Source organism: Carcharhinus amblyrhynchos, chromosome 6, assembly GCF_965287045.1.
Source record: "Carcharhinus amblyrhynchos chromosome 6, sCarAmb.v2.hapA, whole genome shotgun sequence".
Classification (NCBI taxonomy): domain Eukaryota; kingdom Metazoa; phylum Chordata; class Chondrichthyes; order Carcharhiniformes; family Carcharhinidae; genus Carcharhinus; species Carcharhinus amblyrhynchos.
Genome location: NC_137329.1, coordinates 105,387,704 through 105,412,595, shown reverse-complemented (window position 1 = coordinate 105,412,595; position 24,892 = coordinate 105,387,704). Strand labels below are relative to the sequence as shown.

The following is a 24,892-nucleotide window of genomic DNA, read 5'->3' as shown; positions in this document are numbered from 1 at the left end:
AATATAAGGCCCAATGGCCGCATGGACATTCAGTTGGCCAAGCAGTAGTAAACAGAGAGTAGTGTTGAACAGTTGCTTTTCAAACCAACGTAAACTATATAGTGGAGCTCCCCTTTGTTGGCCTTTTGACCACTGTTTCTCTCGATATGTATTAGCGACTAGACTTTATCGTGCAAGACATGATTTCGAAATTTGCAGGTGATGGAAAATGTGTTCATGTTGTGAACTGAGAAGAGAACAGAGATAGACTTCATGAGAACATTGACAGGTTGGTGGAATGGGCAGACACGTGGCAGATGGAATTTAATGCAGAGCAGTGACAAGTGATGGATTTTGGTAAGAAGAAAGGGGAGAGACAATATAAGATAAAGAATTCAATTCTAAAGGGAGTGCAGGAGCAAAGGGACCTCGGGGTCTGTGTGCACAAATCATTGAAGGTGGCAAGGCAGGTTGCAAAAGCGGTTAATAATGGACACATAGGACCCTTGGTTTTTTTTTTATTAAGTTTATTTCATAGAATCCCTACAGTGCAGGAGGAGGCTATTTGGCCCCTCGAGCCTGCATTGACAACAATCCAACCCAGACCCTATCCCCATAACTCCATATATTTACCCTGTTAATCCTCTTGGCACTATGGGGCAATTTACCATGGCCAATCCACCTAGCCCACGCATCATTGGACTGTAGGACGAAACCCACGCAGACACAGGGAGAATATGCAAACTCCAGACGGTCACCCAAGGCCAGAATTGAACCCGGATCCCTGGCGCTGTGCTAACCACCCTTTCACTGTGCTACCCTTAAATATTTATTTATTAGTGTCACAAGTAGGCTTACATTAACACTGTAATGACGTTACTATGAAAATCCCCTAGTCACCACACTCCGACGCCTATTCAGGTACATTGAGGGAGAATTTAGCACGGCCAACGCATCTAACCAGTATGTCTTTCAGACTGTTGATGGAAACCGGAGCACCCAGAAGAAACCCACACAGACACGGGAAGAATGTGCAGCCTCCACACAACCAATGATCCAAGCCGAGAATCTAAACCTGGTCCCTGGCGCTGTGAGGCAGCAGTGCTAACCATTGTGCCGCTGTGCCGCCTACAGCTGAATAATGATAGAGGCAAAAAAAATACAAATGCAAGGAAGTTGCCGTGAACTTATATAAACCACTAATTCGGCCTCAACTGGAGTATTGTGTTCAACTTTGGGCATCACACTTTAGGAAGATAGTGATGGCATTAGAAAGGAGAGCAGAAAAGATTCACAAGGGTGAGAGACTTCAGTGAAATGGATAAATTGATGATGTTGGAACAGTTCCCTTAGAGAAAATAACTTGAGAGCAGATTTGAGAGAGGTGGTCAGGAAGGCGAATGGGATGCTGGCCTTCATAGCGAGGGGGATTGAATATAAAAGTAGGGAGGTCTTGCTGCAGCTGTATAGGGCATTGGTGAGGCCGCAGCTGGAGTACTGTGTGCAGTTTTGGGCGCCGCACCTGCGCAAGGATATTTTGGCCTTGGAGGGAGTGCAGAGGAGGTTTACTAGGCTGATACCGGAGTTGAGGGGGTTGAGCTACGAGGAGAGGCTGAATAAACTAGGCTTGTACTCGTTAGAGTTTAGAAGAATGAGGGGAGATCTCATTGAGACGTATAAGATGATGAATGGGATGGATAGGATAGAGGTGGAAAGACTCTTCCCGCTCAAAAAAGACAGTAGGACTAGGGGGCACAGCCTCAAGATAAAGGGGGGGCAGTTCAGAACGGAGTTGAGGAGGAACTTCTTCACTCAAAGGGTGGTGAATCTCTGGAATTCTCTGCCCGTTGAAGTGGTGGAGGCTGCCTCGCTAAATATTTTTAAGAAGCGGGTTGATGGGTTTTTGATAAGAGAGGGGATTAAGGGTTATGGGGAGAGGGCGGGAAAGTGGAACTGAGCCACGACAGATCAGCCATGATCTTATTGAATGGCGGGACAGGCTCGAAGGGCCAGATGGCCTACTCCTGCTCCTATTTCTTATGTTCTTATGTTCTTATGTATCAACGGACTAAATAAAGCCAAATTCCTCCTGGTTGCAGAGTTGAAAAACTAAGGAATTATTTGGAGTGATTCTTTAGGATATTAATGGAAAAAGATGAGTGCTGTCCTAAGGGGAAGGTGCTAAATTGGGGGAAGGCTAGCTACAGCCGGATTAGGCAGGATCTTATGGATACTGATTGGGAGAGGTTGTTTGGGGGTAAGTCCACATTCGGCATGTGGGAATCTTTCAAGGGAAAACTCAAAAAAGGTTGCAGGAAAGACATGTGCCGGTTAAGAGGAAGGATGGGAAAGGTAGGATTAGAGAGCCATGGATTACTAGGGATATTGAGGACTTGGTCAGGAAGAAAAGAGAGGCATATGTTAGGTCTAAGCAACTGGGAACAGAGAGAGCATTGGAGGAATACAGAGATAGTAGGAGGGAGCTCAAACAGAGAGTTAGAAGGGCAAAAAGGGGGCATGAAATGGCTTTGGCAGACAGGATTAAGGAAAATCCAAAGGCATTTTACTCCTATGTTAGGAACAAAAGGGTGGTTAGAGGAAAAATCGGTCTTCTTAGGGACAGAGGAGGGGAACTGTGCTTAGAGTCCGAGGGAATGGGGGAGATCCTGAATGAATACTTCATGTCAGTATTCACAAAGGAGAGCGGCTTGATGTTCAGTACTGTCTTGGAGGGAGCTGTAGACCATTTGAAGGAAATATCCATTACGAGGGAGGAAGTGATAGGGTCTTTAGGTAGCATTAAAACTGATAAATCTCCAGGGCCTGATAGCATTTAACCTAGGCTGCTTAGGGAGGCGAGAGATGAAATTGCTGGGCCTCTGACGCAAATCTTTGTCTCTTCTTTGGACACAGGTGAGGTCCCAGAGGACTGGAGGATAGCGAACGTGGTACCGTTGTTTAAAAAGAGTAGTAGGGATAACCCTGGTAATTATAGGCTGGTGAGTTTGACATCAGTGGTAGGGAAGTTGTTGGAGAGGATTCTTAGAGATAGGATGTATACGCATTTAGAGCATTGCGATCTGATTAAGGATACACAGCATGGCTTTGTTAAGGGGGAGTCGTGCCTTACGAATCTGGTAGAATTTTTTGAGGAGGTGACAAAAATGGTCGACGGAGGACGAGCCGTTGATGTTGTCTATATGGATTTCAGTAAGGCGTTTGACAAAGTCCCTCATGGTAGGTTGGTTGAAAAGGTAAAGGCTCATGGAATACAAGGACAGGTATCTAGATGGATTGACAGCTGCTTGGTAATAGGAGGCAGAGAGTAGTAGTGGAAGGGTCTTTTTCTAGCTGGAGGTCTGTCACTAGTGGTGTGCCACAGGGCTCTGTACTGGGACCTCTTCTATTTGTAATATACATAAATGACTTGGAAGAGGGAGTACGTGGTGTGATCAGCAAGTTTGCAGATGACACAAAGATGGCTGGACTGGCAGACAGTGAGGAGCAGTGTCAAGCAATACAGCAGGATATAGGTAGGCTGGTATATTGGGCAGATAAATGGCAGATGGAATTTAATCGTGATAAATGCGAGGTGATGCATTTTGGAAGAAATAATGTAGGAGGGAGTTATATGATAAAGGGTAGACCTATTAAGAGTTTAGAAATGCAGAGGGACCTGGGGGTGCAAGTGCAAAGTCTTTGAAGGTGGCAGTACAGGTGGAGAAGGTTGCGAAGAAAGCTTATGGTATGCTAGTCTTTAAAGGAAGGGGTATAGAGTACAAGAGCTGGTGTCTAATGTTGCAGTTGTATAGAACGTTGGTTAGACCGCATTTGGAGTACTGCGTCCAGTTCTGGTCACCTTACTACCAGAAGGACGTGGAGACCCTGGAGAGAGTGCAGAGGAGGTTTACCAGGATGCTGCCTGGTATGGAAGGACTGGGTTAAGAGGAAAGATTGGGCAAACTGGGGCTGTTTTCCTTAGAAAGATGGAGAATTAGGGGAGATCTAATAGAGGTGTATAAGATTATGAAGGGTATAGATAGAGTAAACAGTGGTAAGCTTTTCCTAGATTGGAAACAAATATTACAAGGGGCCACGGGCTTAGGGTGCAGGGGGAGAGGTATAATTCGGATGTTAGAGGGAGGTTTTTCACACAGAGGGTTGTGGGGGTATGGAATGCACTGCCAAGTAAGGTGGTGGAGGCAGGCACACTGGAGTTGTTTAAGGGATACTTAGATAGGCACATGAGAAGAATAGAGATGGAGGGATATAGGAGACTGTTTTAAATAAGGATCAAGAGCCTTGGGACGTCCCTGGGAATCAATTGATTCCTATGGACCTTCCAACATATTTTCTGGCTCACTTGTTTTACTTTTGAGCTTCTGGGGATTCCCTTGAATGCTTGCATAAGATGTGCATGTTATTGATGTTTTTCTCTTTTAATCCACAGGTGATTCGGTCTGCCTTGTTGTCCAACAAGGGGCATACACGTGGTGGGTCGTGCGAGGGCTGCTCTTGGATGTTTCGAGAGTAGCCTAGTGCTTCACGTCGTTAGTGTATGCTTAAACTGGACCAGCTGACGGGCAACACGACAGCTCAGTGACTATCACTGTTTGCTGTGCAGATACATGGATTTTGGCCAGTGTCTGTGGGAGTTTGCACATTCTCCCTGTGCTTGTGTGAGTTTTCTCCGGGTGCTCCGGTTTCCTCTCACACCCCAAAGATGTGCTCTTAGGCTGATTGGTGTAACAGATTGCCCCTAAATTAGTCTCCCCTCAATCTGGTTTCCAATGTGGAGTGCCATAAGCGTTGACAAGGGTCATGGGTGGAAGAGGGGACTCACAATGTTAAAATGGCGGCGCAGGCTAATTGGGCCGAAGGGCCTGTTTCCTGTGGTGTGTTGTTCTTTGTTCTTTGTTCTTTGATTAGCAAAATAACCAGTTAGAATCTAGATTCTAGAATGCACTGCATGATAGTGTGATGAAGGCAAATCTTATTATCATGTCTTTCAAAAGGGAATTGCATAATTATCTTGGAAATGTTTCAGTCAAAACAGCTGGCAGGAGATCTGGGCCGGAATTTTACCGTCCCACCTGTCACGGGAATCATAGTGAATGAGGGGCGGAGCTTGGAAAGGTCCACTGACCTCAGCAGGATTTTACAGTTTCAGTTTGAGCAAGTTCACAAAACCCCATCCCTGGATTCTCCATCTCATTATGAATGCTTGGATGAATTTCAAGACTCACAAATTCAGTACCCCAGCAGAGGCTAATTCATTTGACAACTTAGTGGAGTATTTACTTGGTTAACATCTTTATGTAGTCACAAAAAACTATCTTCTTTGCAATCTCTTTTGTCAATTTCTGAATGTTTATTTGGGCAGATTAAAAGATGTGAAGTGGCTAAACGTCTGTCACTGATATTATAATTGTCTGGTCTGATTGAGAAACAGAAGTTTTTTTGAAAAATTATTTCTGAATGAGTGTTTTTTTTCTCTCAGTATTTCAACATAACAGCTTAGTTCTGTACAGAATGCACATTAGGTGAATAGGCTTGGAAGAAATATGGAAACTAAGGAGGCGGCATTGAGGCCATGGAGGTGACACAGAGAGGCATTGGGTAGGCAAGGACACTAGGGAGATGATATGAAGTGCATGGAGTGTTCATGGAGATTGGGTAAGAACGATGAGAGGTTGTGAAGGGTGAGGACTAGATGGCATAACCACTTTGAATGCAACTAAGGCAAAGTCCCAGAGAATTGAGCTGGACCTTCTATCCGTGGGCGCAATGATGGCATAGTGGTCAGCACTGTTGCTTCACAGTGCCAGGGACGTGGGATCAATTCCTGGCTTGAGCCAATGAGTAAGATGGCTATTGAGAGATATGGGCCAAACTAGGCAACTGGGGCTAGCTTAGTCATTTTAAAAAAAAGGCAGCATGGACAAGTTGAGCCGAAGGGTCTTTTTCCATGCTCTATGACTCTATGACCCGGGTCACTATCTGAGTTGCGTCTTCACGCTGTCTGCGTGTCTGCATGGATTTTTCTCCAGGTGCCCTGGTTTCCTTCCATAGCCCCAAAGGTTTCTGCTGTGCATCAGACCAAAAAGCCTCAATTTTAGGAAACTGTTAAGTGCATTAGCCATGCTAAATTCTCCCTCAGTGTACCCGAGCAGATGCCGGAATGTGGCGATTAGGGGATTTTCACAGTAACTTCATCGCAGTATTAGTATAAGCCTACTTGTGACAGTAATAAGTAAACTAAAAAACTAAACTAACCAGCCCACCTGAACACTCATTTGCCCCTGTAGCCACCTATGATCTGCTTCCAAGCCTAGCGAGCCAGATTCGATCCTGTTCTTGCCTTCCTGGAGTGAGGATTGAATTTAAGGAGGCCTTTTAAACCAAGACAGTTTTGCTGAGTTAGGAAATCTCGCAACTCAAGGTATCCACCTCAGTAATAAATCCAGCCCTTTCGCTCCACTTCAGGACCACTTACAGTTTTTCTTGGAAGGGCTATTTATAGCTACGTACTCATCATTCTTTGTTCTCCTTTGAATGGGCACTTATGGCATTAGTTACTAGCCAAATCTAACTCCTAATGTACTTAAAGAATATTTATTAGCTAAGAATTTTAAAGATAGAAGTACATTTCTAAAACTGGAAATGTGGTAAAACTGAGGTGATGTATGCAGCAGAAAATCAAAGATTACTCATCATCAACACTTTCCTAGAACCGAGGCTTTTTGGTTAAATTTTTAACGGCTAAAACCACAAAAGTTGGCACATTAAGGTTGCACTTTCATTTTACAGTTAGAAATATGCATATATGACTTTTATAGAGTTGTGTAGGTTGAGTGGTGAACTGGGTCAGAACTAGTAATGGCACAAATGAAGCAACAAACAATCCATCTGGTGAGAAACTTTCACGCATACAATGCTTGACCATCACATTATAAATAATCTATAGTGTATATATGGGTACACGCAATGGAAAGCAATCCTGGCTCTCTCAGATCCCCAGTGGAGAATAACATTTGTGTAGCTCTGGAGCAAGCAAGCCTGAGACACAAGCATAAACACATTGACTACAACAGCAGGTCAAAAGCTAGGCACATTGCAGTAACTCACCTCCTGATTTCCAAAAGCCTGTCCACCATCTACCAGGCAGAAGTCAGGAGTATGATGACATATTCCCCACTTGCCAGGATGGATGCAGCTCAAACAACACTCAAGAAGCTCAACACCATTCAGGACACAGCAGTCCACTTGATTGGCGCAAGGTCCACTCCAACCTCCACCAATGCTCAGGAACAGCAATGTGCACTATCTACAAGATGCACTGCAGCAATTCACCAAAGACTCTTAGACAGCGCCTTCCAAGCCCACGACCACTTCCATTTAGAAGAAGGGCAGCAGATACATGGGAACACCACCACCTGTTAGTTCACCTCCAAGACACTCACCATCCTGACTTGGAAATATAGCGCTGTTCCTTCGCAGTCGCTGGGTCAAAATCATGGGATTCCCCTCCTAATGACATTGTGGGTCTACCCACAGCACGTGGACTGCAGCGTTTCAACATGGCAGCTCACCTCCACCTTCTCAACGGCAGCTAAGGATGGGCAATAAATGCTGGCCAGCCAGCGACACCCATATCCCATGAATGAATAAAAAAGAATGTGCTCTCAGTCCCAACCCCGGAAACAACCAGGTATGTTTCCCTATTAGAGGCAATTTATCATAAATAATAGAAAGTTAATTCACTTTACAGTTTTCTTTTAGACGATACTTCAAGATAGGTTTAGAAGTCTGTGAAATGGTACAAAAATGTTGAAATGGTAAAGCTGAGAGACATCACAGCTGCTCTCCAGATTAATTCCATGTTCACACTCCATCACATTGTGAAAGGAGTTTCCCTCTGCCTATCCATCATCTGTCAATCAACAAGTGAGAGTGCAAGGGAGCCATGAGACAATGGGCAGGTGTTGGAATATTGCACCCTCAAAATTACCACTGGAGAAGTATTATTTCCCTTGTCCAGCATTTCCTTGTTTGGTCTTATGCTACCTCGATAACCCTACAGATCATAATGTTACATGATCAGGTTGTGGCACATTCCCTCAATTCCAGCCACCATACATACCCCCACTCCCCTCCTCTCACACACACACACACACACACACACACACACACACACACACACACACACACACACACACACACACACACACACACACACACCCTTCAAAACTTCATTTAATCAATGCTGCTACTGGCATTGATGCAGTACTGCTATTCAAAGTAAAATGTGTTGTGCCTAAATGAATTTACTTATATGCCAAATTAATGCTTTGCAACAAACTAACAAAATATGCTTAAGCCAAATCAATAAAATAACAAGTTTCCATCTGAATACTGGCAAATCCAATGGCTTTGATCCAAAATTCAAAGCACACCAAATTCCCACTCCAAATCTCTAATTCCCTTTGGAGGAGATTCTTTCCTTCATAACCTTTTCTTCAAAGTCCCAAAAATAGTGATGCAAAATGAAACCATAAAGTACAAAATGGCTTTATAAATTAGATAAGGAATAAGCAGACACTTTAACTTAACATAAAGCATAAATCTTCCAGTATTACATTACCAGCACTAAATACAAAGGCAAAACTCACATCCAATCATACACCATAACCTGTAATAGGTTATAGTTTTATTTAATAAAGGCAGGAAATGCTGGATACACTCAGCCGGCCTGGCAGTATATGTAGAGAGAAGCAAAGTTAACTTTCCCCTTCGACAGTTCCATAGCACCCAGCATCCGCAATATTTTGGCTTTATATTTTTAGTTAATTTGAACACACTTTTCAAATTAATCCTGGCTTTAATATATATATATGTATACAATATATGTGTGTGTGTGTGTGTGTGTAAATAATGCAATAGGTCTCTAAAGTGAGATGTTATCCTTTTATTCAAGCAGTTTTGGTTCTAGTCCTATATATCCCTCATTCTAATGGTCATGAGCAAGATTGGTTGATACCTGCCTGAAGTTAAGCCACACCTATATGACAGCACTGTAGAAACTCAAATGAAATAAGCTCCACGTGTCCATATCTCAACAACTAACATAACTGGAAACTGATTCCTTTTTAATTACACTTCAGGCAATTGCTTAGGAATTAGTTAAAATTAATCGGGCTGGGAGAGCGGGGACACTGAAATTCTACGTTTTGTATATTGTGCTTATTCATTAGTCACATCACTAATAGACGGCCACTACTTCATGGATATCAGCACATTGAGAGCAATGGAACGCATATACAGCTTTTAGGAAAGATTCATGGAAGCATTTTATTCTGCCTATTATTCCTGACACACTTTCCTAATTGAGAGGGTATTGCCTTTTCCTCGTAAGACTGGGACTGTATAATATATACAGTGGAACCTTTAAAATGATGATACAACAGGCTCACATTTAAGACTGAAATGCTAATTTTTAAATTTTGATCATTACAGCTGAATAATTTTAAAGTCTAAGAATACAGTAGAGAAAAATGAAAATTATCATCCACAATGTATCCCTTAGGACTGACATCATGCAGCTTTGTATTTTGCTTATTCACCTGTTCTTTCCCATTTAAGTTTGGTTATAGCACAATAAATCTTCGCTGGGCTACAAAGGTAAAAAAATCAACTAGGGTCCCACGTCAGGCTGCAATCTAATTATTCATAATGGATATCACACAGGCATTGAGCATTGAATGAATATTAAATCAGACATGCCTGTTTTGTCTTTCCAGTCAAGCAACCTGGCAGCACACATTGGCCTAGGTTTGTGCATGAAGAATCACACAGATCAAATATTGGAGATCTTTCAGTGTTTGTGGAATCTTATCTCAGCACAACTTCATGCCTTCAAAGGAAGAGGAGAGACAGAGGAGAAAAAAATAAGAAAAGGACAACATTTGGTGAAGCATATTTTCAAACAAATCTCTTCTCAATAGTCTCTCGTGCACTGCTGCCTATCTTTTCGTTCACATAACGGAGAACTCTATAATCAAAAGAATTTATTTAATGAAAATGCTGGAAATCATGTTTGGAAGTGGAAGATAATCTTCACACAAAAGGAAAACTTCACTTGTGGTTTTGAACTTTAAGAATGCTGACTATACAGTACATGTACATGTAACATGAACACCTTTTGCCTCAAACCAGAAATAAATGATCTGAAAGCAGAAAATTAGACTCTAATTTCACTAGTCATCAATTTATTTGAACTAGGTTTGCTAGTTTTCTCAAAGTGACAGTTTCAGAACCTCTCTGACCTAGATAACCACTAACCATTCAGTCTGTATGGCAGAAGATTACAGGTAACTAAGGGAAAACTAAATAGTCAATCCTAGGTGTAGCCTCTGTTGTTAATTTCTTTATTCCCCTATTTGCTTTTGAACTAACAGACTTTAGTGAGCTCCATGATGGAGTCTAATGTGCCCCTAACTTCTTCAGTAAAACACTGCAGTGGACAATGTCCAATAACATTAACCTTCAAAGTATATCAGCTTTCTATGTTGATAATATACTTCTATTTAATTACCAACGTGTCACTATCAACATTACTTTATTGCTACATTTAACAGATTCTGATGCAAGTGTGCTGTCTCTGAAAGAGGAAAAGATCTTAAATTAAATGCATTTCAGGTTGTCTTGATTCAATTCCATGTGAGAACTGACCCCAGTTGGTATTAATTCATCAATCTCATTCAAATGGGTTATAGAACAATGGGAAGGGAAAGTGGATATATTGCACTGGTGAGAAATCCTATGTATGCTCAGCTCTGTTTGCTTCAGTCTGTGCAAATATGCAAATACTTCATTCTAAGGTATTTCTGCCTATGCAACTAACTCTGCTAAGCTGAAAAATTTGACTACATTTTAAAACTCAGAAGGCATGCTGGGTTGGCTGAAAATTGACCGCATTCCCGAAAAGCACACAGCAAACAAAACAAATTTTGATAACACCAGCTACAAGACCTGTGCTTGCCAGGCAGAGACAGCTTATGGAAAACATTTCCAATAACAAGATAAGAATTGATATATTGTGGACCTGTGTGTTCAGCTTGCAGTTTGTTTTACGAGTCCTGTGTGACTGGCAGAAAAAGCCAGATTCTCCAACTTTTCTCTTTTCACTTCTGTAATGATTTAATTTTCTTTAAGCTCTGTTCAGTAAAAGAAATTTATTTGAACTCCACACCAGTGCTGTCCTTGTCTATTCAAAGGAATGAATGGACCCTACAATTGGTCAGTGTAGGTGCTATTCAAAAGCTGGATTACAATTGCTTTGCTGGTCCCCAATCACATTTTATCCATGCTGTATCTGAACTGGAAGTAAAAACAATTATCCTGAGTGTAAAAGTAGGAAAAAAAGAGGTATGAAAATGTTTCCAGCACAATGGTAATCTTCTGAGCTGTAAAATTCTACTCAATGATTCTAACATTTGGAAATACTGATATTTCCTTGCATGAGTTCATTTATTAGTGTCACATGTAAGCTTACATTAACACTGCAATGAAGTTACTGTGAAAATTCCCTAATCGCCACACTCCAGCGCCTGTTTGGGTACACTGAGGGAGAATTTAGCATGACCAATGTACCTATACAACACAGCTTTTGGACTGTGGGAGGAAACCGGAGCACCCAGAGGAAACCCACACAGAAACGGGGAGAACATGCGATTCTGCACAGACAGTGACCCAAGAGCGGATCAAACCTGGGCCCCTGGTGCTGTGAGGTAGCAGTGCTAAGCATTGTGCCACCGTGCTGCCCATATGAGCACAGATTTGAACAATAAGTCAGGAAGGACTCTGGTATTTTATTTTAAAACCCCAAATTTAAAAAGAATAAATAGTGTTTTTTTCCTTCCTGAGCCTGTTCTATAATTTTTGCAAACTCTTGTTTGTTAAAACCAATGAGAATGGTTCATATTTAACAGAATTTTCTGATCTCTTAGCACACTGGCCCAATCGTAATACTTTTAGCTACATTGATTTAAAAAGGGTGTGTAAACCTTCCTTTTTATGGTTTTATAAAATCTAAACTGAACTTTGGCAGCAGAGTAACAAATGCTGCAACATTTTATTTAACCCATTGCAATACTAGATGGCAGGGGAGGCAAGTGGTGAACTTGGAAGGTAATTTTTAGAATAGAAAAAGTGGAATCAGTAGACAGTTTATAATGAGCGTGAAGGACAGAGTTGAGACCAATTTTAATCTGAAGATACCTCTGTGACTTTCTGTATCAGAGTAAGGCCGAAGCAATCTGTGTGCATATGAATCATAGAATACCTACAGTGCAGAAAGAGTCCATTAGGCCTATCAAGCCTGCAATAACAACAATCCCACCCAGGCCCGATCCCCAGGACCCGATGTATTTACCCTGCTAATCCCCCTTACACTAAGGGGCAATTTAGCATGGCCAATCCACCTAACCTGCACACCTTTGGAGTATGGGAGGAAACTGGAGCACCCAGAGGAAACCACACGGACATGGAGAGAACTCCACACAGTCATCCAAGGCTGGAGTTGAATCTGTGTCCCTGGCGCTGTGAGGCAGCAGTGCTATCTACTGTGCCACTGTGTCGCCCCATGTGCAGCAAGACCTGGATGACATTAAGGCTTGGGTTGATGAGTGATAAGTAACGTTCGTGCCACACACATGCCACTAATATCATCAGCAACGAGCAAGAATCCAGCCATTTCTCCTTAACACTCAACTGCATTACTATTGCTGAATCCCCTACTATCAATACCCTGGGAGGTTACCACTGACCAGAAACAGAATTGGCCCAGCCATATAAATACTGTGGCAGAGACCACAGTAAAAGTCAGAGAGGAGAATTCTGAAGAGAGTAACTCACCACCTGACTCCCAACCAGCTGTCCACCATCTACAAGACACATGCCAGAGCCCTTTTCAAATACTCTCCACTTGCCTGGGTGAGTGCAACTCCAACAACACTCAAGAAATTTAACACTCCATCCAAGACAAAGCAAATCTCTTGATCATCATCCATCGATCACATTCAAAATCCACTATTTCCATCACCAACACACAGTGGCAGCAGTGTATATCATCTTCAAAATGCACAGTAGCAACCATCCAATATTCCTTTGACAGCACCTTCCAAACCCATGACCTCTTTCACATAAGAGGACAAGGACAACAGATATATGAGAACAGCACCACTTGCAAGTTCCCCTCCAAACCACGCACCATCCCAACTTGGAAATATATCACCATTCCTTTACTGTCATGGGGTCAAAATCCTGGAATTCCATTCTTAATAGCATTGTGGGTGTACCTACACCACATGGACTGCAGCAGTTCAAGAAGACACCTTCTCAAGGGCAATTAGGGATGGGCAATAAAATTGCTGGCATAACCAGTGACGCCCGCATCCCGTGGAAAAAAGTGGAAAACCTAATTGCTTGAGTTTCGAATGCAGCTTTGCAAATCTTTTTGTTTAAATCATAGTAGTGTTGCAACACTGGTACTAGCAGGTGGGCAATTATTTTTTTTTCTGCACTGCAGCCAATCACTGATTACTTTTACATCATCATAACTAAACATTGTGCTAATGCTACGGGGAAATGCTAGTGAGCTTAACGTTAGGTAAATGTTTGAGTAATAAAATCAAAACTAAAATTTTAAGCACAATTCATTTCATCATCAAGTGTATCTAATATTCAGTAATATGCAAAACGTCATTGAGCCCTGCGTAGTTACAGCAATAATACTGATACAAAGCTGGGCTATTCTCCACATTTGAGACACAGGGATTGTAATTCATGACCATAGAGACATTTAAAATGTTTCAACAACATGTGCAATGGTTTCTCTCTTTGCAAACCCACATGACCTTCGATTCTGAAATTTATTTGGCTTTGATCACTGGAAAAATGAGTTGACTTTTGCATGACGAAGATAAAAAATTACATTGCTTTGGGCCAAAAAGCATAGGTTTGACTTACATGAGATCAATTTTTATACAGTAAACTGGCTTAAGCGTCCATCCAAGAGTGACAGTATAATCACTGGCAAATAGTTTCATATTGTATCAATTTTAGATGAAGGATAACACAATGAATATGATATCCAAGATCTATAGTACTGAAAAGGTTCTGAAGAAGAGTTAAACATTAACTCAGTTTCTCTCTCCATAGATGCTGCCAGAGCTGATGAGAACTTTCAGCACTTTCTGCTTTTATGTCTAATGTCCTCAGGTGGTCCCTCATCAAGATAAAAGGCTCATTTTGAAGTTCAGGGGCAGGTTGCTTCAGTTTGGGCCCAATCTCTGCATTTAGGCTGTATACACACCATAATTGTACTGCAGGTGCAGCTATTATTGCTGATATTGGAAAAGAGCAGTGGAAAGAATGGTTTACTTATAGCATTTGGGAGACTTGATTCAAATTGTGAAATATTCACAGTTAGTCCAGTGATCCAACTGGGCATTTTTAAAATGTTGCTTGCACCAGATTGGAATTTTGGATCACCTGATGATAGTTTAAATCAATGAGTGAATGACTTTGAGATGAATCACAATCCTTTGGCTTTCGCATCTGAGTATTGCAGCTGATTAGACACTTGAGTTATGCTGCAACTTTCCCAACACTGCTTCACAGCCACTCAGAACTGGCACTGTAACTATGCTCAGATTATGTCACCAAACTTGGAAATTCTGTTTACATCTGACTATCACCTTTGGAATATTTGAACAGGCAGGAAGTATAAGTTGCAAAACATTCCGTTCTGCTTGATACATCATTAACTTCCTTTCTTAAAAAAAAACTCCTCGCTCTTTCCTGTAAGTTAACTAACAGAATAGAAGTTTCTGACAGGGCCAATCGCAAATCGTGTTCTTTCAAGGTTAACCTGAGACACAAGTGAGGCTTATGATGAGGAAGTGTCTCTGTTAGTAAATACTTTTGTGTTTTCACCAAAGTCAAGATTTTCTATGTAAAAAAGAACGTTAACCTGACTGATTTTATTATGTATTTCGCAGCATTAGAACTGTTCTGATGATGAAAATACCCTATATATGTCACTATTTTCTAATGGAATTTTAGTGTTTTAGAAAACCAATTATATAAAATAATCTCCAGGTCTGTTGGGACTAATTTTGTATCAGATTACCATCCATTCATTTTATTTTGCCAACTAAATCATTGTAAATAACTTGTGATTTTTTTATTCTATTTCTTTTGGTGCATGTGAATGAATGACTTATTAGGCTAGTTGCCTTCAGCGGAGAATTGCTGCACTCTGGAGCTACCCAACCTGCATTTACCCTGTACTAATTCTTAATATTCTTATTTATCAACTTTATATTCTTAGTTATCAACTTGCATCGGTAATTAATGGAGACTGCTACCAGTTCCTCAGATGCTAACTTAACAACTGAGTTTTACTGCACATCTATGAAATCTTTTCCAGAAAAGTCTTTTTTTTCTTGGGAGTATTGATTCTAATTTTGAAATAGATAAGTTAACACCTGTATTAGCAGGAATTAGTTGCATTTTACATAATCTAGTGTGCCATACTGAAAGCTGCACAATATTCTACAAAATAGCTATCATTTATTCAAAAAGAGCAATTTGTTTATTTGCTTATTAAGTACTTGTGCAATGAATGGTGAGCCATATTAATGTTTATGATAGATTTTAATACCGAAACCATACATAAACTTTCACTTAAACCCCTTAGTTTTATTACACCTTAATCTTCACCAAGCTGGGGCTCAAGTGACATGTCCCCTGGCCCCTACTGATGACACTGCTCTTGAGCCAGATGTTTGGGGGTCCATAAAGACAGATGATGTTGACCCACTTTCTCTCCTATCCTCTATACAGTGTATGCCTGTGTGAAGATATCAGACTAAAGCAGAACATCAAACTGTTGAGATGCAAAAGTGAAAGAGTATCCCATATCTTAACTTGTTCACTGAACAAGAAATTCATGGGTGTGTGATTACTGATGAAGTATTTATTTGGGAAGCAGGGAATAATTACTGACCAGTGTTTTTAGGAAATATACAAGACATATAAAAAGGAATCAGCCATTCAACCTTGTTTCATCATTCATTTAGATAGCAGATATTGTACTAAAGCTTTACTGCTCCATGTGCCTTGATATCATTATCTGACAAAAATATCAATCTCAGTGTTCAAAATTTCAAATGATTCTGCAACCACAGCCTTTTGGGGAGAGGGTTTTAGAATTACAGTGCCTTTCTGTGGAAAAGTGCGCTCTGACTTCAATCCTTTTTCTTTTTGGAATGGCCTAGTTTCAGGTTCCGGGTCCAGGTTTTGGAATCTCCATAAGAAGGAAATAGTTAATTTCGATCTACTGAATCCCTTCAACATTTTAAATACCTCAGTAGATCACCCTGCCACATACTAAACTCAAGGGAACACAAGCCTGTTCCACAATTTAACACTTTGAGCCCTAGTATCATTCTGGTGAGTCTGCACCATACATCCTCCAAGCTTGTTTGATTACTTCTTGTACCTATGTAGAAGGCTTCAGTGATTTGCGGACATGCACACCTAAATCTATTTGCTCCTCCAGAGTTTCTAATCTCTCACCTTTAAGAAAATATTCTGATTCACCTTTATTGGATCGATAGTGAGTAATCTCACAATTCCCAACATTGAACTCCATCTGTCATAGTTTTGCTCACTTTCTTAATTTGTTTGATTTTTTGTAACTTCCTGATCCCATCTGCACAACACTCTGTGACTCCTAAGTTAGCGCAATAATCAAATTTGAGTATACAACTTTATTCATTCATCTGAGTGATTTTATGTATGGTGATAAACTGAGGCACCAGTTCAAATCCTTGGGAACATCACCTGTCACATCTTGCCAATCACTAAGTGTCCCCTAACTTTGGTTTTCTACATTGTAACAAATTACCAATCAAAGGTTAGTTCATTCCATGCACTTTCTCCTTTGCTTCCCAAATACCAATGAAGGTTCATATACAAAGAACAAAGAACAACACAGCACGGGAAACAGGCCCTTCGGCCCAACAAGCCCGTGCCGCCATTTCAACATTGTGAGTCCCGTCTCCACCCATGACCCTTGTCTACGCTTATGGCATTCCACATTGGAAACCAAATTGAGGGGTGACTAATTTAGGGACAATTTGTTACACCAATCAGCCTAAGAGCACATCTTTGGGGTGTGGGAGGAAACCAGAGCACCCAGAGAAAACCCATGCAGACACAGGGAGAATGTGCAAACTTCACACAGACAGTGACCAAGGCTGGAATCGAACCTGGATACCTGGTGCTGTGAGGTAGCAGTGCTAACCACTGTGCCACCATATTGCTAGTGACCTGCTCAAAAAGTTCAACTTGGCTTAGTCAGATGCAATTTATCTTCCTCAAATCCATGCTACTCATTTTGATCAACTCATTCATGTCCAAATACACATCTCTGATGATAGGTTCCAACAACTTCCCTAAAATGATGTTAATCTGACCGACCTGTAGAAAGCGTTTGATTTCTGCCTTCTTAACTATCAGCATGTTAATGACAATATAGTATATTAGTTCAATTCATGAGAAAATACATTGGGTGTGAGTAGGTGACCCATACATTAAATGGCATAATTATTTCTACAGGCCAGTAAAATACAAGATTTTGCTCAATTGTAATCCATAAGCTCCTGATTTATGATGGTCTTCTCATCCTTTTAACTTTATAATTTCTATAGCTTTGCGGAGAAGAAATGTGCAGCCTCTGTAAAGCATTCTGTATTTCAATACATTTGGAATCTTTGCTATTCAATCAGTAATAAATTCCCCCTTAAAAGTTTATATTTAATTTGTCTAATGCAGAGGACAACCTCTCATCATCTGGCACTAGTTTATTCTGATCATTATACAGACACAACAAGCTAATTTCGAAGTGAATGTTGCCACTTACCTAAAAGCAGTGGTCATCTACTATGGCGATGGATGGAGGTGAAACCTTACTATTTGACATTTTGTCCATGTCCTGTTGACAGAACCCTAACTGTTAATACAGCAGCCTATTTAATAAAAGCATTATAACATAAGTGAACAGATACTGAGTCCATTACAGTTTCCAAAGAAGCAGTGTTCCAAACACTCCAGTTTTTACAAAATGATTTTAAAATGGACATAGACCCTACTCCCACTGCTTCAGATATTACTAAGCAAGTTGCCAAATGAGCTGTTTTATTCAAATTGACATACACCTTCCATAAGTGGGTGCACCTTCTAAAACCTATTAGCATAAAGAGTTCATGCAAGAGTCGGTGGTTTAATCCATGGTCTGTTTGAATGACTAACTGGTGCAGCAGCTTGAACAATGAAGTGATGCAGTTGCTCAATGCTAATCTAAATGAGGACTCAAGTTTCCCCAAGTCTTCTCGCTGTGCACTCATTTGCATTTTGTTTACTGAAGAGTAATCATTTCCAGGGGTATAAAGCAGCATAGGTTCAAATGGTGCATATCTTTGTTATCTCACATCATAAGCAATAGCTTAATCTATGAATCAGAAATTGGTCGCTGTATTTATTTTAAGACTGCACAGTAAATTGGAGTGCTGAAGAAAGGCTATTAAGGAATGAAATCAAAACTCTGTTAGAAAGCTGTTGTAATTAGGTGATATGTATTGAGAGAGTGCAAGGAGGACATACATAGAAACTAGGATAATGAACATAAATAGAGAAATATACCTAATTAACATTATAGAATATTATATATTGAAGCCCGCTCCATCAATTGTGTGTATAATCTGGGTTGACATTTTAATACTCTTGGAAATTAAACAATGAATTGAGGAAGCACCCTATTGCCAGAACTTCCAGGTGAGATGTCAAACTGAGATTATCTTCTAATCCCTATACATCTTCCTTTGGTCCTCTGAATTATTTACTATGTTTCCTATTGTTTAAAGTATATTTATTAGTGCCACTAGTCGGCTTACATTAACATTGCAATTTAGTTACTGTGAAAATCCCCTAATTGCCATGCTCTGGCATCTGTTCGATTACGCTAAGGGAGAATTTAGCATGGCCAATGGTAAATGTTGTAGTGCTGTTTGTGAAATTGTACCCAACTCCCTCTTTCCCCACCTCCAAATCAATAATATACCTGGGTGAACAGAAGCAATCCCTTTGGGATCCCAACACCTACATCAGTCTTTATCTCTTATTTTCTGTTTCCTTCCTTCTAATTCATTTGCAATCAAGCTTCCTACTGGCAGCCCACCAGCCATACTAGAATGAACTTTAAGGGTCAATTAGGCATGTCATTGTGTTATTGTCTCCAATAATAAAGCTGTCCATGCCATAGACAGCGGGGTTGGAGCTGGAACCCTGATTTTTACCCTCAAATGGTAAAAGGGGGCAGGAGGAAGGAGCAGTCACTCTTTAAGTGCTGTCTCTGTGCTAATCGCAGGGTGGCTCCATATAGACTGAACCCTCCCTTCCTTCCCACCCACTTCCTCTCTTAAACCCTCCAATTCAATTTTCAAGTTTGCTGACGTCAACAACGTTGTGGGTCAGATCTCAAACAATGATGAGATAGAATACAGGAATGAGACAGAGCATCTGATGAACTAGTGCAGCAACAATAATCTCTCCCTCAATGTCAACAAAATGAAGGAAATTGTCATTGACTTCAGGAAGCACAATGGAGAACTTGCTCTTGTTTACATCAACAGGGACGAATTATAAATGGTCGCGAGCTTCAAGTTTTTAGGTGTCTAGATCACCAACAACCTGTCCTGGTCCCCCCATGTAGACACTATAGTTAAGAAAGCCTATCAGCGCCTCTACTTTGTCAGAAGACTAAGGAAATTTGGCATGTCAGCTATGACTCTCATCAACTTTTCAGATGCACCATAGAAAGCATTCTTTCAGGTTGTATCACAGCTTGGTATGGCTCCTGCTCTGTCTAAGACTGCAAGGAACTACAAAAGGTCATGAATGTAGCCCAATCCATTACACAAACCAACCTCCCATCCATTGACTCTGTCTACACTTCCTGCTGCCTCGGCAAAGCCAGCATAACTAAGGACCCCAAGCACCCTGGACATTCTCTCTTCCATTTTCTTCCGTCAGGGAAAAGATACAAAAGTCTGAAGTTGTGTACCAACTGACTCAAGAACAGCTTCTTCCCTGTTGCTGTCAGACATTTGAATGGACTTACCTTGCATTAAGTTGATCTTTCTCTACACCCTAGCTATGACTGTAACACTACATTCTGCATTCTCTCGTTTCCTTCTCTATGAACAGAATGGTTTGTCTGTATAGCACGCAAGAAACAATACATTTCACCATAATAATACATGTGACAATAATAAATCAAATCAAGTCAAATCAAAAACCCAGCAATGCTCCCAAACCTTCCTGATCCAAGACCGTGGCCTTGCCTGCCACAGGAATCCTCAACCTTCAGCTATAGTCTTGGCACTTGCTACTAATGCCATCCTGGCACTGCCATGTGGAGCTGCTAGCTGATTGGATTGAATAGCAGCACCTAATGAGGGGTAGAAAACCCAGTCAGCCCTGATTAATGAGCCCTACAGTGCTTTATTGCTGCACAGCTGCACGGAGTGTTGTTGGTCAGTTTCACACCACATGGACTGTCCCAAATTATTCACACTGTGTGAGTAATTTTCTCAATTGAAAAACATGGGATTTATTCAAAATATATTCCAATATAGCTCAAAATCTGGTACTTCTTGTACTTCACATTTAATTGTAACCATTCATCGATCCACTCAAAAATTGTCTGTAAAAATATTTAAGGCATTTTAAAGAGACCTCATATTCATCCAAAGTGATCAAACATTTTTGCTTGGAGGGGGAATAGCAGAAGAGCTAAATGAACGCACACTCATCCACTGATCATCAAAGACAACTAAGGATGGGCAATAAAAATATTGGTCAACCAGCAACACCCATGTCCTACAATTGAATTTAAAAAAAGAGGTCTACCTGCTTTCTGTGTGCTGTGTGACATGAAAATGTGAAGTCAAAATGACTGTTTCTATGGGAGCAACACAGTGGCACAACGGTGAGCACCGTTGTCTCACAACGCCAAGGACCTAGATTCAATTCTCAGTTTGGGTCACTGTCTGTGCAGAGTCTGCACATTCTCCCCATGTCTGCTTGGTGCTCCGGATTCCTCCCACAGTCCGAAGGTTGTGCTGGTTAGGTGGATTGGCCATGCTAAATTCTCCCTCAGTGTACCCAAACAGGCACTGGTGTGGGGCAACTAGGTGATTTTCACAGGTAGCTTCATTGCAGTGTTAATGTAAGCCTACTTGAATTGAACCTGAGTCTCTGGCACTGTGAGGCAGCAGTGCTAACCACTGTGCAACTGTACAGCTCACAACCTACATTTTTAGCAGGATTCCGATTCCATCCAGACTATTTGTCATCAAACTCATCAAACATGGGATCTTTTCTACATTCAACTGAATTTCAGGATCAAAGAGGCTTCTGATTTTAAGTGAGAAAATTGCATTTTAGTTTATCCTTTGCACTGAAAACTCATTTTTATCTGCACTCTATACATCCTAAACTGTTCACCACAGGAATGACTTTTAAGTCAGCATCAAAAATGATAATTTTTTATGTTATGTCGTGTTTAGCAGCATCAAGAACATTTTCTACAGAATAGCTAGCAAATAAACAAGTCATTGCATCATCTGTTTTATTACAAATATTTATTTGAAGATTCAAAGACACAATCTTAAATTTTCTGCCAACACAATGTTACATAACAAGAGTCTCATTAGCAATGTTCATTGCTACACATAACTTACTGTAAGTAAATACAATGATGTGTATAAAAAGTATACACAATAAATATATCAGAAATAAATATCCTTGATTGTTATGAAAACTATTCCTTGGAAAATGGTTGCATTGCAGATCTTTAATGGTGTTTAGAGAGCTTCTTGTGTTGTTTTTTCCCCTCCATCATTCATCAGCTTCTTGTTTACTTTGGTGACCTGGTTCCTTCATGATTTGGTGCTGAACAATGTTTCCCCATCTCCTGAAGCAGCATGAAGAGCTCTCCCACCACCTTGGCTTCTCTCATCTCGTTGAGCTGGAAATAATTAGCAAAAATGGAAGTCAATCAGTGAGATCCAGTGGGCAAAATGAAGAACGGTTCTACACACAACAGACAACTGAGGATCAGACAGCTAAGCACTGGAGAGGCCAATTATGCTTGACTCTTGGCCAAGAGCTTCAAGTTTTTAGCTGTCCAGATCACCAACGACCTGTCCTGGTCACCTCCGCCCCCCCGCCCCCCCCACACACACAATGCAGACACTATAGCTAAGAAAGCCCACCAGTGCCTCTACTTCCTCAGAAGACGAAGGAAATTGGGCATGTCCGCTATGACTCTCATTAACTTTTACAGATGCACCATAGATAACATTCTTTCTGGTTGTATCACAGCTTGGTATGGCTCCTGCTCTGTCCAAGACCGCAAGGAACTATAACAAAGCCTAGTCCATCACTCAAACAAGCCTCCCACTCATTGACACTGTCTACACATGCCATTGCCTCGGCAAAGCAGCCAACATAATTAAGGACCCTACGCACACCAGATATACTCTCTTCCACCTTCTTCTCTCAGGAGAAAGATACAAAAGTTTCAACCGACTCAAGAGCAGCTTCTTCCCTGCTGCCATCAGACTTTTGAATGGATATACTTCGCACTAAGTTGATCTTCCTCTGTACCCTAGCTATGACTGTAACACTATATTCTGCACCCGCTCCTTTCCTTCTCTATGAACGGTATGCTTTGTCTGTATAGTGCGCAAGAAACAATGCTGCAATGCAACACTGTATACTAATACATACGACAATAATAAATCAAATCAAATCAAATAATGGCTTCAAAAGTAAACTACTGTGCATGTTGTAAATCTGAACTAAAAAATGAAAGTGGCGGAAACACTAAGAAGGTCGGGCAGCATCTTTCGCAGTAAGAAGTCTCTTACTGTGTTTACCCCAGCCCAACGCCGGCATCTCTACAGCATCTTTCGTGACAGGTGCTCCACACTGCACCGATGCTGCCAGACCTGCTGAGTATTTTCTGTTTTTATTTAACTTCAAGGGTAATGGATTCAAAAGGCAAAGTAAACATTGCCTAGGAATGGTGGCGGCGATAAATTGTTTCAAAAATATCGCCAGGATTACGTTATGCCAATAGTTTAAACATGAGTTATTTGCACAAATTGTTCCAAACCTTACCTGGTTCAGTTTCTGTTTCAGAAGGGCAACGTTATTGTCTGCTTGCCTTTTATCTTCCGCATCCTGGAATGAAGAACACAATCAAACCAATTGCAAGCACTCAGTAATTGGCCTGTTCGCAGACAGGACAACTTATGTTATAGCCTTGTCTTGCTTCTAATCTGTCCTTCTGAACTTTTTTTTATACCCGAATCCCTCGATCTGATGTTTACCTCCTCCAAACCAAATATCATAAGTCCCCCTACTTCTGGCCTTTCTTTGTGAAGAAGCCGACAGCGCCGAGTGCACGTTGTGCAAAAAATGAGTCCATTCAGAAAAGGAAATGCTTACGCAATCAGACATGTGCCTCTTGATCAGAGTAGTCAGGAACTCTTTGACCTCCAGGAGATGTGAATATTTGCTGTGCAACGCGTCGGATGCGAGGATGTTACCCAGGTAGAAGTCAATCACCTCCTTGAGCACATAACAGCCACCTTGCCCCTGCAAAATCAATCACAAATCTTCCATTCACTCTCCAAAAGAGAACTGGATACTAACCAAAAACCAATTTGCTTTCAATCGGCTTTAATAGCTTCAATGCAAAGATATACCTCGAGTCCTTGAAATAGATCCTTTCCGATCAGCCTTGTGTCAGTATTCTTGTCGAATTTCTGTCCCTGTGAAAATGATTGATTAGAATTAACGTCATTAAAAAGAACACCATACAGTGATTTGCATTATATATATGTAAGATATAGAGAGAGCAAGCCAGCAAACTCTACTAACCTCTTTGGACAGGGCATGAACTTTGTGTCTCATGCTTCGTAGCAATTGTTCCTCCACATAACAAACCACGTTGGTGGGCTTTGCTTTCAAACAGGGGACACAATTGGTCACGAATGCAAAACAGCCAAGTACCAGCACTGCTAAACTCTGGAAGGAGTACATCATGAGAGCAATCTAGCGGGCAGATCTGGCACACTTGCAAATCAAAACAGTCTTTTGCTTTCTTGCACGTTGATCAAGATTGATCAGGCTGACAAGAGATTGAAGAGATAGTGGTATCTTCGCCGCCTGCCTCTCTGCATCTACACACAGCCACCTGCATTGTTTATATATCTTTCATAGCGATTCAGAAAATTTCCCTCAATGACCTTATGACGTCTATCATTTACTCAGCAAATTTCCGCTTTCTTACAGGTAACTGTGCTGATTCTGCAAATCCTAGTAAGATCCATTGATCAGCTTTTTAAGTTGGTAACAAGAAAGTAGTGCCTTGATTTTTTTTTTGAAAGATTGCCCTGTAATGCTAGGTCTCTGACATATATCAGAATCTGGACTTACCTTCACCCAAATGAAAAGTATGAATATGTATTATTTAAAGGCTTATCACATAGTCTGACCTACAGATTGCATTTAGTCTAGAGGGCCCCCAGGCGGACTTCGGAAAACACATTGTTGTCACAATGTTCCCCTTGGCTCGGAATTCTGCTACCTGCTCACCGCGACCTCCACCAAAAATACCACAGGATTTCCAGGTCACTTTCTTCCAAGATTGGTTTGCATTCACGGCAAAAGGTGAAGCTAAAGGTACAAACCTGGGAGTGTTTTTTCAAAA

At 41.0% G+C, this 24,892-nt stretch overlaps 1 protein-coding gene across 1 annotated transcript; it reads right to left on the bottom strand.

Annotated features, from left to right (window-relative positions):
• Nucleotides 1–21,934: 21,934 nt before the first annotated feature.
• On the bottom strand, nt 21,935–24,225 carry LOC145344533 (interleukin-22-like). Its single transcript, XM_080191723.1, is given in 6 exon segments — nt 21,935–22,053; nt 22,055–22,138; nt 23,296–23,358; nt 23,626–23,775; nt 23,886–23,951; nt 24,061–24,225. Coding segments are annotated over 6 exon segments (573 nt in total). The 3' UTR covers nt 21,935–22,008.
• Between the last annotated feature and the right edge of the window lie 667 nt (nt 24,226–24,892).